The sequence below is a fragment of the Populus trichocarpa genome, chromosome 8 (assembly GCF_000002775.5).
Source record: "Populus trichocarpa isolate Nisqually-1 chromosome 8, P.trichocarpa_v4.1, whole genome shotgun sequence".
Classification (NCBI taxonomy): domain Eukaryota; kingdom Viridiplantae; phylum Streptophyta; class Magnoliopsida; order Malpighiales; family Salicaceae; genus Populus; species Populus trichocarpa.
This window is the reverse complement of record NC_037292.2, coordinates 7038512-7063940: the sequence shown is the minus strand read 5'-3', so window position 1 is coordinate 7063940 and position 25429 is coordinate 7038512. Positions and strand designations below refer to the sequence as shown.

Here is a 25429-nt window from a genome sequence, read left to right as displayed (position 1 = left end):
AAAATTAAAAAAAAAATTATTGTAAATGTTATTGTAACTCACAAACAGAATTATATACAATTATCCTATTGGTGATATGATAAACAATAGTACCAAGGAAATTCCTAACAGATTAAAGCGAGTAATTATGTTTTAGAGTGTGTTTGGTATTGCGGTTGCTGTTGTGGTTGTGGTTTGAAAAAAGTTATTTTATAAAAAGTACTTTTAATTGAGGTTGGTTTGAAAAAATAGGTGTTTGGTTAAAACTGTGGTTGAAATTGAGGTTGAACAAAAAGTAGTTTAATGTGTTTGGTTAAAAAAATGCTTTTCAAATTGAGGTTATAAAATAATTAAAAAAATATTTTTAATTTAAATATTGAAGATTTAACTATTATTATTACATCATGAAATAAATAATATTGATATCAAATATTTTTTTATTATTCCATTAAACTATATGCAATGTCATCACATACAAAATCTATCCAACAATGACTATATTTTTCATGGTTTCTTAAGCATGCAACAACAAAAACTGAATTTTTTGTTACGTCATCAAACGATATCCTTCTAATTTTTTGAATAAAACACAATTAAAATAAAAATAAAAACTGAATTTTTTTAACTGGGTCGGACCCGGCAAGAACATAATTGGAATTGCGATCAAATTTCACAAATGCTATGTTATCATGCGATATCCTTCTAATTTATGTAGTGTTATAAATAATATTAAATACTAGTTTTTCAAGTAAAACTCAATTTTTTTTAAAAAAAATTTACAATTTCATTACGTACAAAATTCATTCGACAAGAACGATAGTTTTCATGATTTTTTGAGCGTGCAATAAAATTAGGTAAAATATTATCAGGAATAAAATTGAGATTACAATACGAGTAAATTTAATTCACCTTAAACTATTTTTTTTAACAAACAAAAAAATATATTGTTCACGTTCACGTGAATAGTGCGAGTGAAATCAATTAATTACACTGGTTTTTTTTTTTAAAAAAATTTCATGTGAACAATGCGAGTGAATTAATTTGCATTGTTTTTCGAAATTAAAAAAAAAAATACTGTTCACGTTAATACGTGAACAGTGTTACAGTGGAGCATGGCTCCACTGTTGGTGTTAATGTTTAGACGAGAAGCAGCAAAATGCTGCTTCTCAAAAACCTGTGGCACACCACAGTTATCAGTGGATCCCATGATAAAAAAACTGCTCTTTTAATTTTACCAAACACTAAAAGTTGTGGTTGCGGATGAACCTCACCCGCAACCACAATAAGAAACACCCACTTAGTATGCATAGTCTGTCTGTTAAGCTATCGGTCAATTTAGTAATGATGAGATCAAAAATTACCGATGAATTTTTTTTAACAGATGGTTTTTATTTATGATTCTATTAGTAAAATAATTATTAATATAAATATCAACAAAAATTTTATTGATAAAATTATTAGATTTGATAGCAAGATATTCGCATTAAAAAGTATTTATTATTTATTCGGCGAGATGATCGCTAATGCAGAGTGAATCTAGAAACCTTTTTTTCTTTTTGCAATATCCACACCCTTTTCCTCCTTTTTTTTCCCCGTGTCTTCGTGATGTCGTCATTTTGCATAATCATGTCAGGCCACGAATAAAGTAGTTTTGTCAATCGCTCATGGAATATTGTACTGCATAAAGAGTTCAGGCTAAATCCAAGTAAATTCAACACGGATTCACGGGCAGGTTCTTCGATCGCTTTGAATTTACATCACTTGAATTAAAACCTCTCTGTGTTATCTATAATTAATTTTTCTGGGGTGAAGTCTATTGTACATGTAGACACACCAAATCATGCAATCATTGACTCACATGGACAAGTTTGTATACATACATCTTGCTGATATAGTCGTTAAGCGTCTAAATTGACCGTGCCGATGATTAATTTCGATGAAAGTTGCTGTTCGTGGAGCCCCACCTTAACCCTTGACTTGCAATCGAGTCTGGACTTGTTAAATGCTATAGAATGCTCTGTACGGCATGCAAGAGTCTACATACAAATCCCGCTCAACAGTATCTCCTGGGCATGATTTTCTACAGCCGTCTCATTTGGCAACCTGTCAAGATTATCTAGAAAGGAAATGACGAGCCATGGAAATATAAAATGCCATGATAAAATGGGCAATTTATTAATTTATAACTCAAATGTCTATGATGCTAATACACCGTGCCGAGGGCATTCGTGCCGGCCTCCATCTATCCATCGCTTTTGTGGAAGTTCAAGCATCATCTGACTTTCGAGCAAGGAAATATCTTAAAATTACGTGACCCTTGGGTTTCGAACCATATAATAGCCTTCCATGTTTGAAAACTTATAATTTAATCCCTCAGCTACTGTACACCGTTTATCTTACTGAGTAAACCTAAAGATTTAAAGATGGTTTGGAAACAGGGTTTAATTTATATTTTTTTAAAATTTTATTTTTTAATTTAAAATTAATTTTTAAAATGTTAAAATTATTTTTACAAAATATAAAAATTATTTTGATATATTTCTAGATAAAAAATACTTTAAACTATAATCATTATAATATTTCTAAACTACCCTTAACGGGCAGAGAATTGATCACTAGCATGACTGGGTTTAGGGAAAGATGGATCGATGTGTTTTACTATGATGCAAGGAACTAGACTATAGTTCTGCAGACATGGAAGGCAAGGTTATTTTCACGTCTAGAAGCCTAGTACTTCAGAAATAAATTACCCGACACATTTCCATTTGCGCAGTGGTAAGAGCTCGGAGTGGCAGGGTTTTTGTTTACTGGGGATGCATCTTCAGAAACATTTTGTTTTCTTCAACTGGGTTTTTTTTATTATATTTTTTAAGACAAACGCCAGCTTAATCATGTTCACTGGGAAAAGAAAATAGAAAGCTCAATGGTGAGATTAAGATATTAAAGAAAGCGATTCTAAACGACAACTGGGTTCCGTAAATACAATTGTCAAATTTGTTTTAGTTTGAATTTGAATCGTGATTGCTTCTTGCAGGATGGAGGTGTTTGCCCTATTTGAAAATGAGTTTTCATTATTAATTAATAAATAATATTTTATGAGCTGGTTTCTGCGATGGAAATAGGATTAAAATGAATTTATAATACATAGATTAAAAGTTCGGCCATAGCCGTACTAACCAGGGCGTTGTGCAGGCGGTATCCCAGGCTTATATATCTGGTGAGTGGTCCATTGCCGGTTCTTCTGCTGTCCCTGTTAGCTTTTGACCCAGGAGGAGTCACTCCAAAGTTTAGTGCCCGTATTTTCAGTGAATAATTTCAAATTTGAACGATTAATTATAGGCAGACATTGGTTTTACCTCCAGAATATTTGCACCGAGGGACTTTCATGTATATCGAGAATATCGATCAGCCAAATGTTGTAAATATATTTTGTTATCGAATGAAAATTAACAAGAACAGTACATGTGTATAATATTTGAATTGTTTTACCAATGTGCATGTTCAGAATTTTCAACATAGATGGGTGCAGTTGCTATTTTTTTTAATTAAATATATATTAAAATGATTTTTTTTAGTTTTTTTTAATATTAACACATCAAAATTATTCATACATATCTAAAAAAATCAACTTAATTTAAAAAACAAGTTATAAATATGAATTGAATATTCTCTTTTCTTTCTCAACTTTTTTTTGCCCGAAGCTATCTTTTTATGGTGCGTTTATCTCGCAATAATATATGTTTTTAATTTTTTTAATGTTTTTGTATTGTTTTAATATAATGATATAAAAAAATATTATTTTAATATATTTTTATGTAAAAATACTTTAAAAAACAACCACTATAATAATTACAAGCATAACTTATATAGATAAAAAAAAATGTGGGTAATTGGCAACACTTGGAGAAAAAATTCCAATCACAGATCCAGATTGCTTAGGAAAAACTGATCCTGCTTTCACTACGATCAAGGTTAATTTAAAAAATACGAAATATTAAAACTCTGTTGATGGGTTTATATTATAGCAGTTAAATACTCTGCTTTTATATATACATACATACATGTGTGAGTGTCCTAATAAAAAAAAATTCGATCGGCCGCCATCCTGAAACACATGCATCAAACAATTCGGTGTATTAATAAAAATTTCAGGCCTAGGAGTAAGGGATGCTCATAAACATGTGCATACCCCTCCTTGTTTATATAAAAAAAGATTTCTGTAAATTATGAGTTTCATTATTGTAGATCAATGCTGACCAAGGAACAAGGGAGACGTCAAAGAGGACTGAAGGGTTTTTTGAGGACTATATATATATTCAATTAATATTCATACGGACATGTCAACGCCCGAGATTTCAAGCCATCATAACCCTGATCCTTCAATTAATTTATTTTACCATTCAAATATATATATATATATATATATATATATCACTAGCTAGCATTTGCTGCTGTTACTTGAAATATTGTCTTCGAAGAGCTGGCTCGAGCAAGAAGAAACAAGTTCATTCAGCACGAAGCAAGAACAAACCAATCTCTCCACTACAAAACTTACAGTAATCCATGATGTGTAGACGGTGTTCTGACATATTTTGAGCCAAAATAAATGTTCTTAGCATACAATCAGTCAGGAGAGATTCTTCGACCTAATTAACTAATTAATTTGAACCTCATTAATGAGTCTTCGAGTGTAGAAATCAACCCGTGAAGTTATATATATTACCGAAAGTGTTATGCTGCTGAGAGTGAGCTGATCAATGGTCTAGTAATTGACGTGATTGTTCATGCTAGGGCTTCACGGGGAGTAGCAAATTAATTGATCTTCTTTTGACCAGGATGCATGGCATGGAACAGCACTTCTCCGAATTGATGTGGCTTCCTTTTCTACTCGGCTGACTCAGAGAATGACAAATGCATATGTAGAGCTTGTTTGGCAGTATGATTGTGGATACTTTTTAAATAACTTTTCATGTCAAAATGCATGTCAATGATGTTTTTTTATTTTTTAAAAATCATTTTTAACATCAGTACATCAAAACGATCCAAAACATACAAACCATATTAAATTTTAACAAAAAAAATTTCAAATTTTTTAAAAATACAAATTAAACCGCGTTCCCAAATACTTCCGTACTTTATTCCCTTAGTTTTGGGCTACATGTACTTTTTTTTGAAACATGGATTGTGGGCTGGAAAAAAATAAAAATAACAAGTCGCTACTTTGGTATGCTTTAGGCGACAACACGTTTTAAGATTCCAATAATATGTCAGCTTAGGTTTCATATTATGAAAAGTGATTTCCGATTTTGAGTGCTTAATAAAACATAAAGTTACCTTTTCCCTAAATAATTTGTAACAGAAACTAAAAATATATTTAGTAAAAAATACTTAAAACAACTATTTGATTAGAAAAAAAGATGGTATAAATTAATCTTAGCTGTAAATAAAATATTAATTCAGTTTTATAGTTAATGATGTTCTAAAATTCAAGATATATAAATAAAAAAGTTATTTAGTGTTTTGGATAATGGTTAATTAATATCTTAATGTGCTTGAATTTCTTCTTCTTAATCTAAAGAATTTCAGACTTATGATAAAAGCTTTAGTACATGCACAGCTTAAAGGACTTAAAAACCCTTCGATTATAAAGTTAATATATTCATGAGAAAGATATTAAATGACCTAAGACAATAAATAACTTGAAATAGTATTAAATTCAAGGAACAAATATATTTATTTTTGAGTTTTAAGTTGGTTAATGCTCTGAAAAAGTTCTGAACTTGTTACCTTGATGGTTCATAGGGTAAAACTATCCTCTAAACCTTATCTTTTTCACAGAAAAGAATGACTAAAAAGTTCTTTGTTTTCAACCAAATTAATGAGGGACAAATATCTCTTGCGTATCGTTAATGAGATAGTAAGTATGATAGATTCCTTAAGAAACTTTATATATATATCTATGAGTATAGGCATAACGATTTATCATATCTTTAATACTTTTATTGTAGAGGATTGTCCATAATTAGACATATAGCTTTGGAGCTTGTTAATATCTAAGTCCTTTGGGTCTCCCATATTGATCAGACCCATGTTACCTTAAGTTTATCTTATTTTCAAATCTAAGTACTTTGGATATGATATGCTTGACAAACCTATTTTATTAAAGATGATTTTTATTTACAAAAATCCCAACCAAAAAGTTAATTCATCAAAATTACTTTTAAACAAGTCAGAATAATTTATGCATAACATATTTATTGAATATTCTTTAAATAAAAAATTTAAATCTTAAATCAATTTTTTAAAAAATATGATAAACATAATCAAATCATTGTAACAAAGACTTGCAACTAGGTGATCATGCTACAAAGTCATAGATACAGTGAGTCTTGTTTGGCAGCGAATGTCGAGCAGCAAATCATGCTTGTTGTGCCCCGCAAACAAATGAATAATAATTAATGAATTGTGTCAATTTGAATGCTCTAAGTTTGAATTTACTTTGAAGGTTCTTATTAGCCACAGCCACCATGCTTTTTTTTTAAAATATTTTGTACGGATACCATACGTGATTTGAAATCACCAAACAGAATTTCTGACTTAGTATTAGTCATTAATGAATAAATAAACAGATTTTTGGTTAATTTGTATCTAGAGTTCCGTTAGTATATTTACTCACACTACATATTGGGCTGGAGTATTGGACTTTTAAAGCCCAATTTTATAGATCAGATCCCAATTAACTTATATATGAAGCCCACTAATGTTTGCTTAAGTGCACCCACCTGGAAAGCCAGCAGCCCACAGCCCACTTTGTGTCAATCTCTAAAGGCGACCGAGTTAAACCAGCACAGAGAGAGTCAACTCATCCGATTTGAAAAATGAAACCACTAGCTCTTTCTCTCTCTCATCCTAAATTCTGGTCCAAATCTTGTCAAGCAAAAGTACAAATCACCAAACCAGTTCCAACAGAACATCCCACATGATTTCACCACCAGTTTTAGCTTCAAAAACCTAACAAAATCCATCAAGGTAAGCCCCCTCCCTCTCTCTATAACAGTGGACCAAAGATATGCATAACACTTACATTAGCTCAACTTTGTTGTCCGTGGGAACAAAAGGGTCACTTTCCTTTTCTTTCAATGACTACTCTAACTTATTAAGTGAAAGATTTGAAAGAAACCCATTTTTATTACAATCTTGTTCATCATCATGTAATAAATCTTGTTGTTGTTGTTGTTGTTGTTCTTGTTCTTGTTCTGCATCATCATCATCATTTTCTACTACCACTACTATACGTAGAGTGCCAATAAACCCAGGTTTGTTTTTTGGATTTAGACAATCTACTATTATTCAATGTCCGCCTTCTAGAAGGTTGATCTTGGGCGGGAGGGATAGGTATTATTACCGGTCTCCGGCTTATGGTCTTGATCATGGTTGTTATGAGGATTCTTGCTCTTTTAAGGAGAAGAATGGGAGTGAGAGGGTTACTAGGAGAAGGGTGGGTGGGTCTGGGGGGGTAAGGTTGCACGGAAGGCGATGTTTTAGCGGGGTTGATGATGTGGAGGCCGTAATTAGTTTGCTGAGTGAGGAAATGAGTGAAGAGTGTTTACGTGATGGGGAGAGAAATCAGGGCCTGTCAAAGAGAGTGGGAACGGAGAAGAGAGGAAATTACAGTGGTGGAGATCATAAGGGGAGGAGGAGGAAGAATGTTGGGCGTAGGTCTTTGGAGAGTGATACGAAATGTAAATTTGGGTTGGCTAATGTTGAGTTGAGGAAGGAAGAGTTTACAAGGAAGGAAGGGAGTGAAGACAGGGAAGAAAAGAAAATAGTTTTAGAGGGGGAGAATTGCAGGGGAAAGAGAGGGAGCTCTAGTGTTTCATCATATTACTCACTTTCTTCTGCTGAAGATTTTGAGAGTGACATGGAAGCTCAGGATGAACATGTTGATTGTCTCAAAGAATCATCGCATGGATACAAGGAGTTAAGAAGTGGAGAGGGTAGATTAAAGGGGCAAGTTGTAGAAGAGTTTAAGAGGCATAGAGATGGCACAGAGTGGAAGGGGGAGGTTTTGGAAGCAAGAACTAGTTCAAGAAGGACTGGTGTTGAGTGGGATTTGAGGAAGAAATCTGAGAAGAAACTTACTGAGATTGAAGAAACACGATCAGGAAGAGAATCCTTACAAATGCAATCAAGAATGGCAAGAACCACTGAAAGTGATTACAAGAATGTATCAGGTTCTCATAAGCAAATTGATGACGAGGAAGAGAAAAGCTTGGCAGTTAATTTGGAGAAAGGAACAAGAAAGCAATATGGTCAGATGGGTGATCCCGTGAAAGAGCAATCTGAATTCAGAAGAAATTACCAGGAAATTACTAATAAACAGGAGAGCAGTGGAACAAATGTCGAAACAACTTCCCAATCCCAAAAGCGGTTCAGTGGTAGAGAAGAAAACCTAGTGGATGTAAATTTGGTTTGGGAAGGAAGGGATGAGCGTTATGAAGTAGGTGAAACTGCTGCAGAAAACAATATAAAAAGAAACACTCACCAACTCATTGACACATCAACCCTTGAGAATGTCAGAACTGAAAGAGTTTCAAATTTGCAGAGGCAATCCGAGCCTAGAATGAAGATTCTGGAAGAAGATAGAGCTCTGGGGTCATTTTATGAGACAAATGAGCAACAATTCCAAATGGGTGGGCAGACAAGAAGACAAGTTCAATCAAGATGTTTACAACAGTTATCTAAAATACCAGAAGTTCATGACAGTAGTAGCAAAAACACTTTGCTTTTACAATCAGAAACTAGAATGAAGAAGCAGGAGGGACGTGAGAGTGTTGTTTCTAGTTCAGGTACAGAAGCAAAAGAGCACCAGCCTCGAACAAATCAAAAAGCTCTTCAGGGAACTGAAACCAGAAAAGGATCTGGAGATGTCACCAATATCTCTCTGAATGTCACTGGTGCATCACTGGTCCATGCAAGTGATGTGAAAACAGTCACCAATTTTGGTGGAACTTCTGGAAAGAGAATCGTTGATCAGGAAAGTGAATCGACATCAGCTGTGGAACCCATTCGAGAAACAAGAGAGAGGACTGATAAAATTGAGGAAAATGTCACTCAATTCAAATCTAGAAATGAGGTTTGGAGGCCTACTTACGAATCAAGGCATAATGAAAGAACTTCACAGGAGGCTGCCTTAGATTCTCAAGCATCTGCTAATATGGTTTCTCAAGTGGGAATTCAAGAGGTTGATGTGGGGGAGGGCAATCAAAGAACTTCACAGGCAATAATGATGCCTCCCCCACCTCAATTGTTAGCTCGAGGTACAGCATGTGTTAATCCGCCAAGTAAGAATGCAGACCAAGAGATTTCCAGAGGAACTTCAGAAAGTGGTGCAAGTGCTCTGTATATAATTTCTGGAGGGGGAACTCCAGTTTTCCAGCAGGAAACATATGGTAAAAATGAGAAAGATGAGATTTACAGGGAGCCTTCAAATCTTATCTTAACTGGAGATGCTCTTGGTTCAACTCATCGTTTAGAGGAATCATCAATGCAGTTTGTTGGGGAGTTTGTTGAGAAGGCTAGGCATGAAGTATTGGCTTCTGAAATCCAAAAGGAGAAGACAGTTTCTGATACAAAGTTGGCATATGAAGCTGAGAAGCAGAGGCAAAAGAGTTCAGGTCAATATGATTCTGAAGACTTACAGTTTAAGAGGCAGGACTCAAGGCAATCATCTAGGGGCTCCAGAGAGAAGGGTCCCTCAGATGAAATGTGGCATGTGACAGATCCATCCATTCAGGAACCTACAGAGACTGAAGCACCAGCAGGTAGCACAGAAACTGAGAGTGGTGTTGTTAGGAGAACTGGAAGGTCCTTGTGGAGCATCATTTCGAATGTAGTACTATTGCGCTGGGGTTCACATGCTGAAACTCCTAAATCAGCTTGGAGATCAGGTGGAAAGAGTTCGTCAAATGATTCTGTTACTAGTGAGGCATGGTTTTCTGGCCACGAACCTGATGAAAACAGTGATGAGAACATGAAAAGGGAAAGGGAAAGCATGCCTAAGGAAGCTGCCTCTTCTCACCAGCTGCAACCAACAAACACTTTTAGTCAAGATCAGGCAAAAGCATCTGACACATTTGTATCAAAGAACATAATAAGACAGCTTGAAGGATACACTTCATCCCGGCCAATTATGCTAAAAAGCAAGTCCACATCAAAAGGCATTTCCACACCTTCTGAAGAGGAGAATCTTGGCTGGAGTCAAGATGGGAACGATTTTCAAGTTGCTACATCTAGCACGGAAGTAGACGAATCATTACTAGTTTTATTGCCTTCTACTAGCACAAGTGATCCCATTGTGGAAGAAAGTTCTGGTACTGCTAAAACTAATGTCTCTGTTAGTGGTTCAATGGAGCAACCTGATAGTGAAATGTTAATTGGAGTATCAGGCTCTGAGGGGAAGGGTGTGGAGTCAAAACAAAGGAGGCTTCAGCGAAACAAGCAAGTTGAGAGAGACAGATTTGATGAATGGGAAGAGGCCTATTTACGTGAAAGTGAGCTGCGGAAAACTGATGAAATGTTTATGAGAGAAGCGCTGCTAGAAGCCAAGAAGGCTGCTGATTCTTGGGAGGTGCCTGTTGGGGCCGTGTTGGTGCATCATGGGAGGATTATTGCTCGTGGCCACAACCTGTAAGTTGTATGCACTAGTGAATAAAACCTTTTATTGCGCTTACTCTTTTTTGGGTTTTTTATGTGGAGATTTATATTTCAGAGTGGAGGAGTTACGAGACTCCACTGCCCATGCAGAAATGATTTGTATACGGGAAGCATCAAACAAACTCCGGACATGGAGGCTTTCGGTACTTTCTCCATTTTTTGAGAACTTTATATATTCCCTTCATTCTTTTTGAAATATTCAACATCTTACGGAGACAATAATTGATAGTTAATGGATTCACTCTCAACTAGTTTAATCGTTATCAAACCATTTTAACTTATTCATTGACTAGCTTTTACATATGAAAGGAACAGATAAAAAGGCAATCATAACTATATCAATTGAAAGCCGAGTTTCAAAGTGCAAATCACTTCTCAAGGAACTGTCTCTAAGTTGGCTGATATGCACAGCAGGTGCTTAATGATGTTTAATGATTTGATTCGCAGGAGACTACACTTTATATAACACTTGAACCATGTCCTATGTGTGCTGGAGCAATACTTCAAGCAAGAATAAAAACTCTTGTATGGGGAGCTCCCAATAAGCTTCTTGGAGCTGATGGAAGCTGGATTAGGTAAGCACATCTTCCATGAAGTCTCATTATAAAGGGAGACTGGTCTTTTGTACAGCAATTATTATTCAAGGAAAAAAACCAAAGCCATTTCTTTAAATTGTTCTTGTTAAATATCAATAGTGCCATATTCATTCCATAAAAAAAATGCATTATTTGGTCCTTTCCTGCTGAGATACTTGTTATTAAAGTGATCTGACCATGCATTATGCACCCCAATGGGAAAAGTGTTCAAATTGCCTTGCCATTACAATGTACTAAGATTGAGATACACGGGCCACGTTTTCTTCCTTGTGAATGGTTTCCCCTTTTCTGTATTAATGTCATCAATGCTAATAGCGTCATATTGCGTCTGTGGATCAAAACATGATTAATAGAGCACAAGCTTTGCCCTTACTAAAATCAGTCTTTTATTTCTTATTGCTGTAGCTATTTTTTTTTATTGGAAAGAAAATGATTAATTGGTTTCTATGGCCATTCTCCCAGTTTAACTGAAATGGCTGCTGATATTATATGAAGTTTACTTGTTCCAGTTACCAAGCAAAGCATACAATCTCTGCTAGAATGGGATTTAGGGCCAAGAGACTTGGAACAAACCACCATTCGCAAACCAGTTATTCAACTTTATTAGGCCTTCATCCGACTCAACCAAAAATTTTCATGCGTGACAATTTTTGCAGGCTTTTTCCTGATGCGGGAGAAGAAAATGGCTCAGAACTATCTAACAAGCCATCGGCTCCAGTCCATCCTTTCCATCGAAAGATGACAATTCGGCGAGGAATATTGGAATCTGAGTGTGCAGATGTAATGCAGCAGTTCTTCCAGCTTAGGAGAAGGAAAAAGGAGAAGAAAGAAGATTCCCCTCCTCAGCCTTCGTGTCTTCCCATAACAAATCCTCAATTGAAAATCCTTGGTAAGATGCATGGTTTCTTCCATGCCATGTTCTGTTTGTAAGAGATGATAGAACACCAAGTCCTTGTACGTTAAATAAAAACTTTGCAAAAAAAACAGTAGTATCTTTTCGATCAAATTGAATAGATTATTGACGTCTTTATGAGAATATGAAATCCACGAACTTCATATTGCCTTTGTCTGAAGGTGAAAAATACGACTTGGAATAAAACCTTGTATTAGCATAGAGAGATCATGATATCGTTGGAAAGATTGGAAGATACCCTAGTTTCCCAAATACCTTGTTTCCACGTGGGCCTGCAGTAGCAATTGTCATGCAACGCCTGTCACCATGGAAAACCACTGTAATCTCACGAGTTTTTATTTTTTGCAACTGCAGCATCCAGTCGAAATTCTGAATTTGCAGATTCTCTTTTTTTTTTCTTTTTTATAATGGAAAAATGGGGGGTTCATTGCCGAAGACTGGTGAATTTCACCAGGTTTGCAGCAAAACTATCCGTTCAAGATTTAGCCCCAATTCGTGAAAGTTGTTTGCGATTTACTTTTAGCCTTATTGTTAGATCCCCACAGGGTCACTAGAATCTTGCAACAAGTAGCCTGAACTTGTGGATATAACAAGTTCAGCTCTCGCATTGTGCATTGGATTATAATTTTACAAATTCTAACGGATAACAGAATATGCAATGCCTTGATATAACCTAATTTTTGAATTTTCAAAAATAATATATATATAAAAATATGAAATAAATAAATTGATTGAAGATTGGGTTAAAATAAGTGAATTATAATTCACTAGTTTCTTGTTTCTGTAGTAGGTGTGTGGCCCAGCCGGGTCACTAGTTTAGGCTAATGACCAGGCTGGACCGGCTGGATTAGCTGAGCTAGATCCAGTCCTAAAAAAATTAAAAAAAAAAAAGTTGGGTTGGGCCTCAGGCTCAACATGCATAAAAAAAATATGCATGCATAGATTTAAATTTATTTTATTGGTTTATTCACTAACACCAGAATAAAGAATACTATTCGTTTTTTGTTTTTTTTTGCTATGTAATATGTACCAACGTCAGAGTTGAAAATATCCGTAGTTGAATATTCACTGATGTCTGAGTCAAGAATATTACAAGTAGACCATCATAGCATAAGCCAACAAGCTTCTAACAATTTAAAACAAATCCAACAATACAATCTACCTCAGGCAAGACGCTTCAAGGGTGATAATATCTTTACTTTTGCGTAACCAGACTCGTACCATAGAATCTCTGTTGACTAGTTAGAATTTCTAGTGACCATAATATTAGGTGGCGACTCCTTAAACAATACTTTTTTCCCATAAAAAAACAAGATGTCAGAAACTTGTTCTTTTCATTAAATTTTTTAAGGTCGTCGCGATGTCAGGTGCGCCCAATTGTCACCAGCATTTTTTGTCCTTAAACAGCAAGATGTCCTCAGCTGAGTGAAACAAAAAAGAAATCAGAAAAAGGCACCCTACCTTGCCCTCTTTACTTGAACTGGACAGGGACTGCTTACCAATGTAAAGATTGTGTTAGGATCGACATCATGGTCCGTCCTAAGTAGGTGAAAGGTTAGCCCAGTTTGCCGTCTGCATCTTCTCCCTCTCATTTCCACTCCATCATTTGTCTAGACATTTCTGGCACAACAAATAAAAGATTGTGGTAATAATTTATGATCATAAAAACTCGTGATTCGAATTTCTGTTAGGTTCAAGATTCTATTGAAGCAAACACATATTACCTAATTACGAGATCCCACCGTGAAGAAAAAGAAACTTCAGCCTTCCCTCTTTGTGCTAAGGTTCTAAATGAGTTCAAACTGCATAACAGATCGAGTACATGGGTCTCTCTAGCTGCTGATTGATGCAATATCCAAAAATCCAATACAGCACAACTATTGACAATCATATCAGCAGCAGCGTTACCAATATACCTAAAACTTAAAGCAGTGAATCTTTCTTCAGATTACTAAATTTTTGGCCCCAAATCTGACTGATGCGACCAACTAAATGCAGACCTGGCCGTAAAAGACATCATTCCCAATCATTGGAAGGGATGTAGCATTCAAATAAAGACTGCATCTCCCCCTCTTGACATTCCACCAAACATTTATTAAAATTAAAAACCTATTTCCCACAACTCTATATAACATATTACTTCTTCCTGTTACTTCTCATTACAACAAAATGGCTTTGGTGCTTTGGGCTCTCATCGTGGCTTGTCTGAGTTTCCCATTAGCTATTACCGATGCCCAAACACCAGCAGCATCGCCATCAACAACTTCACCCGCTACACCTGCACCTACAACCACTACGCCTCCACCTTCAACCACACCAGCACAATCACCAATAAGTGCAATGACACTCCCACCTGCAACCACTCCTATATCACCACCGTCTCCTAAAGTAGCACCAGCTACCAGCCCAATAGTTCCACCTCCACAACCACTGCAAAGTCCTCCAACTGCAGCTCCAATACAAACACCAGCACTGCCACCACCACCAGCTACACCACCGCCTTCTTTACCACCAGCTACACCACCGCCTTCCTTACCACCACCACGAGTGTCTCCAGCTCCAGCACCAGCCCCTGCAAAAGAGACACCATCACCATCACCAGCTAAGGAAGTACCTGCACCTGCACCAGCACCAGCAACACCAGAGCCAACACCAGCACCAGCACCAGCCACTCCAGCACCAGCACCAGCTATTCCACCACCAGCCCCATCACCAGCATTAGTGCTTTCCCCAGCTCCAGCTCCTGGCAAGCACAAGAAGAAAAGAAAACACAAGCACAAGCACAAGAGGCATCATCATGCACCAGCTCCAGCACCAAATCCCCCCAGCCCCCCAGCCCCACCTACAGTGACAACAGTATCTGAGGACACAGCTCCTGCACCATCCCCAAATCCAGTATGTTTTCAAACAATTAATTTTTTTCATTCTAAACCACTAACTGAATTCGCTAATATTTCCATTCCAGAAATGATAGAAATTTGTCTCAAATTGTTCTAAATTATGTACCCTGCCTTTTCTGACCTGCAGAATGGAGGAAATTCATTGTATCACCATGAAGGATGGGCTGGAATGTTAGCAAGGACTGTTTTAGCTATTGCCTATTTGCTGGTAGTTACAGGCTACAGTTTCTAGAAATGTTACCAAGCCATGAAATTATATTTATGATGAAAAGAGATTACTTTATATGTACAAACAAGACCGGTGTGAAATTCAGATTACAGGTATTATAAAGGCAAGCCAAGAAATTGTCAACATTTTTGGATTTTTTAAGTTCATTGGAGTACACAATAAAGATGAACCTTATAACCATGAACAAAACTATCCAAGAGAAGAAAACATAATAGAAATTTACTTCATAGTTCTAAAAAAACGAAAACAGTAACAATACGAGGAGCATACAAAAATTTCCATGGACAAAACTGTTGTAACTCTTCAACATAAAAACACAAAAGCAATCAATTTCAGTTGCACAGTTTTGCATCAGAAACTGTTCTTCCCTGAAGAGTATCTATCATGTTCTAGGGCAAATTAAGGTTCAGCAAACTTCCCCAAAAGCGAGTAAGAAGAAAGTAGCACTCCTGAAAAAAAATTCCCTAGGCAGAAAGGAACTTGTGAATCAACCATGTTCAATCCCATGAACAAATAAATATAGTTATTTGGGAAACAACCTCATGCAAAATACTAAATAAGTTGCCTGGCAATTACATATGCTCCAATTATTCCAACAGTTATTGAGAAACATCTTATGGATATTTAAGTTAATTTTTATTAAGAAAATTTTGAAAACATGTTGATCATTAATAACATTGACAACATTTCCTTATGGAAAAGTGATGGGCTTCTATTTTCTTCTAGTACTTCATATTACTTTTGAGGTCCTCTATATTTCTATATTAACTCGTATCATTTCTTTAGGGAGCATTCAGTTTGAACATAAAACATTAAAGGCTTGTTATTGGAAGTTTTAGACTATACTTTCCCAAGAAAAATCAGTTCTGAATACTCTTTTTTCCTTTTCCTTTTCCTTTTTAAGTCAAAAGGACAGTGCATTGCTGGCCTTTAATATAACAGGATAAATGCTTACTGGTAAGAAACATATAGCAAAAAATTGTCATTCTAACAGCCCATTAGAACAGATGAGTACCTGCACAAAAACAAGCCCCTGTTCATAGGCTAAACGATTAATGAGCCTCTGAGACCTCTCGCCACATTCATTACAAGTAAATTGCACAAGCAAACTCCTCCTTGGCAGTTTTATGTCAGTGGCTGCACCCTCCTAAAAGAATATGCAGGGGAGAACAAAAACACAGCTAAGAAATTTCTGTTTCCTCTTCGTTTTTGGTTAAAGCATCAAACTAATGAAGATTACTTGTAAGTAAAATCGATTCCCTCTTAACATGAATTTACAGAAAGAACCAAGTTTTTTTAAAAAGAAAATGAAGCTAAAATCAAATAACCAAAAACCACATACCTCATTCAAATCACTTGATCCTGCTTCTGGGTATGTCTCAGAATTGCCATCCACTAACCCAGAAACCACAACTAACCAATGCGACAGTTTAGGTAATGCTGCTTTTGTTTGAGAAATTCTCAACCCGCCCAAAAAGGAAAGCAGACAAAAAAACAAGTTAGAGTTAAGATAGATTTGATTTTTAAGAGTTTAATAGTAGTAAAGTTCGAACATTTAGAGAGACTTTAGTAAGAGAGTGTGACCTGGCATTTGTGTTGGAGAAACAAATGGGTTTGTAAAATGTCAGGGCAGAGAAGTGAATTAATGGGTTTGAGTTTGGGATTTGATTTCAGACAAGTTATGGCGGGAGAGAAACTGCATTGCGAGAGGGTAGCAGCAGCCATGGCGGTTTGATATTTTGAATTCTGATACGATGTTGCGCATGTGGCTTGTTTCTCTGTTTTTATTTCAAAATATATTAAAATAATAATTTTTTTATTTTATTTTAAAATTATCATATTAAAACAATAAAAATAAATAATTTAAAACTAAAAAAATTATTCGAAAACTTTTAAAAATATTGCTGCACCGCGATTCCCCGTTTATACATTTTTACCGGGAGCGGATAATTCGTGTATGACATGTCGGTTTGAAGTATTAAAGGAGAGAGCAATGAATAGATAGCGCGTAGTTAATTTGTTTATTTCCCTTCAAGCTTTCGGGATTCGGAGTTATAAACCTTGAATCTTATTTGTCGGAATGATGTTTGCTAAGTCCCAAGAGATTTAAATATAAATGAAATCAATCTATAGTCCCTCTCATTCCATAATGATCTTATTCTGTAATTGAATTCACCAGTCTCAGTGTAATGTTATAATTTCATATGCTAAACATGTCTTATTTTAGCTCAAGGTTTTGCAGAATTACTGATTCTTCATGAGCACATCGCAAGGAGAATATTTGAATGCATTCATGTGATGAACAGTGGAAAGCACCCCAGATGACTTTGTGGAGTATCCATCAGTTACTCCAAAAACAAAAGAAAGAAAGAAAGATATATTGAACAAGAAATTACTTCAGTTTTGGATATAAAAAATTCCTTCTCAACACAGTCCAGTGTTTTGCAGGACCTAGATAGAAGGCGAGGAAAGTATTGACAAGAAAGAGTAACAAGAAATTCTGGTAGGTGATCTGTGCATGATTTTCTTTTCCTCGAAGAAAATTCTGTACACAAGTATGAACTTTCTCTATCCCTGGAACAATTATGACCAAGTTGATGTCTTGCTACAACTGGTACAAGGACAATAATTCTGAAAGCAACTGCCGCCAATGAGCATCGTCAGACATTAGCCATCAGTCTTCTTCATCCACTTCATGAAAAGGAAGTGGCACCGTCTTGACTGCTCTATACTTGCCAGCATTATTTAGATGCTCATTCTCCAACCTGGACCATTAAAACAAATTCGCACTTTATAAGGCCTAATGAAATGTCAGGACAAATTTAAAATGAGTTTATCATGATCATATTCACAAATGGCTATATCCAATTTCAGACAACGTATTACCTGTAAAAATTCCACTGTCCTCTCCTAATGACTTCAAGGGAAGCTAAAAACAGTCCAGTTACTCTATAATCAACATGTTCAAAATTTGAATGGAGAACAGTTTGTAGCCAAGCAAGCCTGAGAACAAGGTTCAATCCCTGCAAGAAACATCCAAAGTTTGATTTAGAATTTACTTTAAAATTGAAATGACTTAAACCTGCAACTTGAAAAGAAATCAAGTCTGTGTCTGTTATGTGCTTATTTCAGAACTCTAATTCTCTTTACTTGCCTAACTAGTACTAGCCTAGATGATATTGGATAGGAATCGTACTTTCTTAGTAAAATGCTACTATCAGTACTTGCGATATGAATATGTTCGTTGTGCTCTTTCTAAGAACATCTTATCTTGATCATCTTACAACTAAAATGAAAATGGGCAAGTTGGATGTCTAATCAGAAATCAGAATAACTTCTTTGGTACCAATATCCATGAAAGATTTTGGCTTTGCTGGCAGTTAAATTCCTAATCGGAACTTGTGTCATTCCACTTAAAAAGAGAGTGATTAAGGGGATTTTAACATGTACCATGGAGAAGTAGTAAATGAACTTTCGACGAAGCACTAATTCATTCCTTAGCCAGGGATTCTTGGAATTCATTTGGAGTAAACCCCAATCCTTTACGAAGTCCCAATACAATTGGTAAATTGTTGCAGCGCTTGAGATAACTACAAGAAGGCACAGCCATCCAACACTCTTTTCTCTCTCATAGGCCACTTTGGCTCCTGCTGCTAACATTGCTGATACATATTTGCCTAGATTGACAAGGTGATTTATCTGTCCTTCGTCAAACCATCGCCTAGCACACTGCACCGACGAATTAAAATAAGAAAATATCAATCAGATACAGTTATATTGTTTAAAAATGATAAACTGAACTATAAGTAAGCAAGTGATTGGCACTTAATCAAGGGGCTGTAGAGCTTTTCTTTTCTTTTCTTTTCTTTTTCTTTTTTGACGAGGCCGAGCAGATTTATTAATACTGTACCTGCATTGCTCTCCAGTAATAGGGTATAAAGGACACTGCATAAGCAAGATCACGGTAATGCTTGGCCCTCATGCAGTAGCCAAAGTCCTGAGTTTTGTAGCTCCCGGTTAAATAATAGCATGCCACATACTCAAGGTTCCGAAGCATTGGCACCTGTTCAATTACAAATTACATCAGTGAAGCAGTCAGTACATTTTGACTTCCAGCACTGAAATGTTAATTAAGGTTCAATATTCTTTTGCAACAAGGAGCCTTTATTTAGCACGGAAACCAACCTGACTACAAAGCTGGTCAGCCATGAAGAAGTCCAGCATGACAACCTGCGGAGATAAAAATTAGAAGCAGTTAAATAGATGATTTGGTTAAAATTCCTTTCAGCACAGGAACCAAATGAAACTTTCAAGTGAAGGCTTAGCCTTCGAAACAAAATGCTTGAGACTTTCACAGAATGTTTACCTTGTAGAGAGGTGATAGAACGATGTTCCTTATCACACAAAGGAAGCTGTAACGACTTGATCGGTAGCAAATGTTGAAGGGGCACACAAGCAATAACAGGAAGCTCTGCGCATAAAGCAGTGACAAATTTTAGTAATTGACAAAACGAAGAATTGGACTCAAAACAAAAGAATTTACTTAAAGTGGATAAACTCTATCAGATTTTCAATCAACAAATTACCAATAACAGAAGGCCTGGGATGGCTTGAACTTGGGAATACGAATGTCGTTTCGTAAGAAGTGACAAATGAATAAACATGACTCCCACCACAGCAGTCATAGATGTGGTGCATATCAAGAATACATCTCTGTACTTTAGCTCCTTTGTGGGGTCCAGCTCAAAGATGAAGCTATAATTTATCCTGGATTTCCTCCACATTAAAATGTTGCAACCATACAAAAAGAAGTGCAGGAACATCAAGCTGAACATGCTGCAAATGACAAAGTCCCTTTTTTCTGTAAGCTACCATTCTTTAGGAATTTCAAACATGGTATTGAGAGTAAGTTGAGGAAACTTGCCTAAGCACAGGATAGACAGTTTCCATGTATGCTGTATCTGGATGCTGTCTGTACATCCCCGTGATACGAGCCATTATTACATAACCAACAAGGAGGGCTATGAAGCTCCCGGTGAACAGTCCTGAATATTTTCACTCACATGAGGTTAATTTTCATCTATTTAAAACTAATTGAACATGGGATTCTCATTATTATCTGTCGAAGAAGTTGCAGTAATATGTGAATTAGATTCAGTAAATTCATTTAAATTTGCATTCAAGGTATGTTGGAAGGTATCGCGTAAAAGCTGTGCAAACTAGTTTAAAAGACGAGAGTAACATTATGCTTGTACGCACAGAAAACCAGTATCTGATATATTATGCAATGCAAGGATCGTAATTTCTTATTTTTTCAGATCAAAGAAGGAAATTTAATCATCCAATAGAAGATCAAGGGAGTCATAATGTCTGATATGCGTGTTGGGTGCTCATTCAAAAGTGTCCACGCAACATACTCCATAGCTTTTATTGCTCAAGGAAAAATAGTGGTCTTTTTTAGGAGCTAATAGTATTCCTAATATTCGATACTTGTACGGGTCAAATTTGTATCTAAGATGATAATGCTATGACATGGGACCTATGCTTTATCATCCACCCAAATAAAGTGAACCAGGCACTGCCCTTCATTTGAAATCCCAGTGGCCTGATGGTGATGGGTCCATATTTATGTTTCTTTAAGCCCTGTATCATGTCACAAAGTGAACAAGAACAGAGCTCTTTACCCATATGATTGATCAAAAAAGGAAGGTAACTTAAAAAAATGTTATCCCGTAATTTTAGTTTTAGACTAATTCAGTCAAACGTACTATTAAGAAACTCACCGATGAAAAAGGTCACAGAGTGTGATTCTTTACGCTGATGTGGTTTGAGGTATTTTCTGGCCTTTCTTCGGTCTTCTTCAGCGAAATGTTTGATAAATAGATCCTCAACTTCATCTGCTAAGTTCATTACCTGTCGTTTCTGAGACTAATGAGCAAGTCTGACAGATTCACAAAAACAATTTTCACAAATCTAAGGACTACCCGTCAGTGCAGACATGAGAAGCAAGATCATTAGCCACTTGACATTGTCGGAAAACATCCTATAATAATTTTTTCTGCAACTTGGCTATACATAACGGGACCAGATATTTTACTTTAATTAGTTTTTAAGATTCAGAATTTACCTTGTCTGAACTGTTAAAATAGGAGCTTTCGACAACTTTTAGATAGATGGGAAGTACTTGTTTTTCAGTTACCTATAAAAAAGAAAAAAGAAAACCAAGAAAAACTCTTTTCCATTAGATATGTATGCACGCCAAAATAAAATGTTAAAAGATGTTTAAAAGGTAACCTATTTACTTTATCGAATTTCTTCAAAATCTTTACAAAAGCAAGCATGTTCAAGTTCCTGAAACCACATCATTAATTGCAGACCAGTAAGCTTCTCCATATCCAAATGAAATATCAACAACGCAGTAGATTTTTTTTTTTTGCTTTTTCTTAAAAAAAAGAGTAATCCTTCAATTAAATACCTGTAAGTTTCAAGATATCCCAACCCTTTGTAGAGCTCTATGAAAGCTCCTTTGATCATCTTCTCTGCATGATTCAACTTTGTTTTGTTGATACGCAGCTTGCTTCCTTCAGGGTTGCAATTATTGGAGGACTGATTAATCAAATCTCCCCAAACTAGATAACTGATCGCCGAGAAAGTACGAGAAGGTGTTGTTAGAGGAATGTTTATCCTTAAATTCTTCCCTTGGCAATTGAAAACACGGCCCGAAAGTGTCCTCAGTTTCCTATCCTCTCTTTTCATGATCCTTGTTGATTTTCCCATCTCTTCTGATCTTGGGGAGTCTAGGACTTCATTTTTCTCCAAGTCATCTGTGCTGTCGTCCTGAATCTGTTCTTGTTCTATTCTGTCTGTCACTGAATCTTCCTCTGCAGCCAAGAAAAAAAATGATACAGAATAGAGTTCATGATTTTGCTGATATCAGATTATTTGAAGTTAAAGAAATAAAATAAACTCTTGCACATTAATGCTAATACCAGTCCCACTTAATAAAGCTATTTCTATTTGTTTTTCTCTGCTACAGTTTTACAAGTTTAACAATTCCTATATGCTAAATTTTGATTATGATGCCTGAGCGTACTTTTCTTCTAGTACTGATCTTTTATGGCCCATATTTCAAACAGCATAGGAATTGAAACATTAAGTGTCAAATGTACTTGTGTTGTGCGTGAACTATCATGTTCCGAGTCACGAGAGCAAAAATATGGATACGAGTCCTAATGGTAAGTGCATATGCAGATTTAAATGAGGATAAGAAAAGGTGACATTATATTAAATCTTTAATTAAATGACGTAAATTTGGAAAATCGGCTATCCTCACAAGCCAGAGTTGGAATTGTCATTATACCACAAGAGATTCTGCAATCAATAGAGGCATCCTCAGTGGAATCCTGAGCAGAATTAGCAACTTTGTCGCGCTGTTGTTTGAATGCAGCTTTGAGCTCTACAAGAATATCCATTTGTTTCTTCAAGCAATCCCCTCTATCCAAGAACTCTTTCTCCTTAGTCTTGTAAAACTGGTTAACTTTGTTAAGTTGCAAGTCCAGACATGAGAAAAACTCTTTGGCAGCATCACTATCCTCAAATTGCTCAACCAGTTCTGTCTCGTACACATCACCTTTACTAGCTGAAGATGCAAGTTTCTTATGAACCTGTTAGACACCAATATTCATCACATTAATTCTTGCCAAGTATATCAAAGAAGTAATGCATATGTTAGGGGTAGCGAGCACTACATGAATGGCTTCATGGTCCTTGTGTTGATGACCAAATAAAGAGAACCCCCCCTTAAGAGAGGAAAGGAAGTTGCTAGACAAAGAGTTATGATGACTGTGCTTGATGAGGGTGTTCTTCTTGTTGTTATTAAGGAGATGGATTTTCTTCAGGTCTTTCTTGAGTTGCCAGTAATCAACAAAAGCCTCTTTCCACTCAGGCACAAGCTGACCCTCAAACTGCTTAGAAAACTTCACCATCCTTAACAACTCACCCGAGCCTGTCACTGACGTTTGAAAGAGGGCGTAACTAGGTGAAGTTTTTTTGTGCAGCTAGTTTTGTTGAGACTTGAGAATGTGTTCGAAGGCAGCCCGTGATCACATTATTTATGGGATGGGAAAAAAAAGGAATATGATTGATGTGCTCGTACCGATGCTCGACAGCACATTCTAAAATATCCTTTGCACTTGTACTAACAATTCTATGCTTCGTCCACTTGAAAGTTATAGTGGCCAAGATTCGCCGGAAAATCATCAAACCGCCACCGGATGTGATGGCTTCTCTGCCAACATGTTCTTATGAAGGTTTTGAAAGGCTTGGGAATTTAAAGTGGATGAGAGTGGGGACGTTCACATTTCAAAAATAAAAGGGGAGCTTCCTGCAATTTCATGATCGAGTAATGTTTTGGACAGTTAGTATATTTATGTTTATTTTTTAGCTTTTAAGTATGGTGGAGTCTTCCTAAATATACATGTACATGTACGCTGCCGGTGTGTACGTGGATCGATGTATACGATATTCTCGGTTTTTATTCTATCTATTTATTTATAGACTCATTCGCCTTTATTTATTAATTATTTTAAAAGACAAATACAGGTACTTGGTGCTTCATTAATTTTTAAAAAGAGTGAATTTGACTGGCTAATCATATACAAGCACACGAATGTTGCTTCTAATTAGACCAGCCTGATTTCCACTAATTCGAGATCAAGTAAAAGTTCCACCTGTTTCCGATCACCGCCGCTAAGATAAGAAAGGTTATATAATATTTGTATCCTCTCTGATGTGCTAGGCTTACACGACGGCAGAACCATCATATAAAGTGTCCCACACATCGGCCATCGATCGACTATATGTTTATTCGTCAGCAGAATAATTTGATGCCGAGTCCCTCATCAGCAACATTTTGTACCGCCATTGCCAACCAAAGAAAGCAATCCACCATTACTGTATATATATATAAGAAATGAAAATGAAAAAACTCCATTAAATGGACAAGTTACAACTTGCTATCTTTCTAGACATGAATTACAATAACATCAGAAATTATAATTGTGGAAATTATATATATTTCTTTTTTACATAATATAATTAATTAATATTCATTGCTTAAGAGAATATAGCAATACACCTCTTAATTACATTATTTCTCTGCACTACCATGCATTCAACGTGTGAGTCTAAAATTAGAAGAATGTAATTAAGAGGATAATTTCTTTATAAATAAAAATAATGATGGCTTTTTAAAAATATTTATGTATTTTGAAGTAAAACACTGGAGATTGTATATATGTATATATTTCATAATCATTTTTAATAACTCCTTATTCTACAAATAATGTATCTTTTTTTTTTTCAAGCATTTTAAGTTAGATAAAAAAAATTTAAAAACAAACAAAGTCTAAAACCCTCAACATGGAGCTTTGGTCCTTTTTTGTATTATAGAGTTCGTATATTCTGTATAAATATATCCAAAAAACATTGTTTGATATGAAATACATTAGTAATTGATTTTCTTTCGTAATTATAGAAGTTTCTTATAGTAACATGCCAGAAGCAGCGCCATTGTACTTATCTTGTTAAAGAAGGATCGACGAATAGAGAGCGAGAATCATTACAGACAGACATGGAAATAAGAAAAACAGAACACGGATCAAAATATATATGAGATCCAACTGGAAGCTGGCGCACGATCGACCATAACATCCAAGCTTATAGGAGTCGCAGCCCCACACCTGCAAGAGAGACGCCCAAGGAGATGATCGCAGCAGCAAAGGCATTCAATGCACGCTGATGGAGGCGTGGCGAATGTCCAAAAATAAGAAAAAAAATAGTTCAACGTCACAGCTCAGAAGGGAGGATGACACAAAATAGTAAAACACAGAAGATTGAAGAATTAATGCACATATAGCGCCCTAAGTTAGCGAGGAGAAGAAAAAAAGGAAAGGGCAGGAGAAAGCCACTCAGTGACAACTTAATTGTTTGTTAACAGTTGAGTCCACAGTGTATTTGTGAGACAATCAACAAGGCCAAACAGTGAATGGCTCAGCTGTTCTTGTTTTTTTTTTTTTTATGATATGATTATTTATAA

General features: G+C 35.9%; 3 protein-coding genes and 2 long non-coding RNA genes across 6 annotated transcripts; 2 read left to right on the top strand and 3 right to left on the bottom strand.

Moving 5' to 3' along the window:
• Nucleotides 1-6681: 6681 nt before the first annotated feature.
• LOC7483904 (tRNA(adenine(34)) deaminase, chloroplastic) lies at nt 6682-12334 on the top strand. 2 transcript variants are annotated; one of them, XM_024606673.2, is made up of 5 exons: nt 6682-7008; nt 7315-10668; nt 10751-10838; nt 11143-11270; nt 11948-12334. In XM_024606673.2, exons 2-5 carry the CDS (start codon nt 7571-7573, stop codon nt 12219-12221), a joined length of 3588 nt encoding a protein of 1195 aa, XP_024462441.2. In that variant the 5' UTR covers nt 6682-7008; nt 7315-7570; the 3' UTR covers nt 12222-12334. The 2 variants fall into 2 exon arrangements, with proteins under 2 accessions (XP_024462441.2, XP_002312358.4); XM_002312322.4 differs by having other exon boundaries at nt 6682-10668.
• Nucleotides 12335-13245: 911 nt separating this feature from the next.
• On the bottom strand, nt 13246-14105 carry LOC112328391 (uncharacterized). Its single transcript, XR_008059999.1, has 2 exons — nt 13929-14105; nt 13246-13824 (listed from the first exon to the last, which is right to left on the bottom strand). It is a non-coding gene; the product is annotated as an uncharacterized LOC112328391 (long non-coding RNA).
• Nucleotides 14106-14232: 127 nt separating this feature from the next.
• On the top strand, nt 14233-15458 carry LOC18101484 (lysine-rich arabinogalactan protein 19). Its single transcript, XM_006379655.3, has 2 exons — nt 14233-15099; nt 15232-15458. The coding sequence occupies exons 1-2, from the start codon at nt 14374-14376 to the stop codon at nt 15334-15336; spliced, it is 831 nt and encodes a 276-aa protein (XP_006379717.3). The 5' UTR covers nt 14233-14373; the 3' UTR covers nt 15337-15458.
• Nucleotides 15290-17124, bottom strand: LOC7483903 (uncharacterized). Its single transcript, XR_008059998.1, has 2 exons — nt 16676-17124; nt 15290-16480 (listed from the first exon to the last, which is right to left on the bottom strand). It is a non-coding gene; the product is annotated as an uncharacterized LOC7483903 (long non-coding RNA).
• A 589-nt stretch (nt 17125-17713) lies between these two features.
• Nucleotides 17714-23727, bottom strand: LOC7485931 (phosphate transporter PHO1 homolog 1). Its single transcript, XM_024606613.2, has 14 exons — nt 23082-23727; nt 22694-22997; nt 21809-22214; nt 21636-21684; nt 21461-21532; nt 21117-21246; nt 20258-20378; nt 19920-20169; nt 19700-19804; nt 19519-19563; nt 19244-19396; nt 18784-19062; nt 18220-18356; nt 17714-18098 (listed from the first exon to the last, which is right to left on the bottom strand). The coding sequence occupies exons 1-14, from the start codon at nt 23316-23318 to the stop codon at nt 18008-18010; spliced, it is 2379 nt and encodes a 792-aa protein (XP_024462381.2). The 5' UTR covers nt 23319-23727; the 3' UTR covers nt 17714-18007.
• Between the last annotated feature and the right edge of the window lie 1702 nt (nt 23728-25429).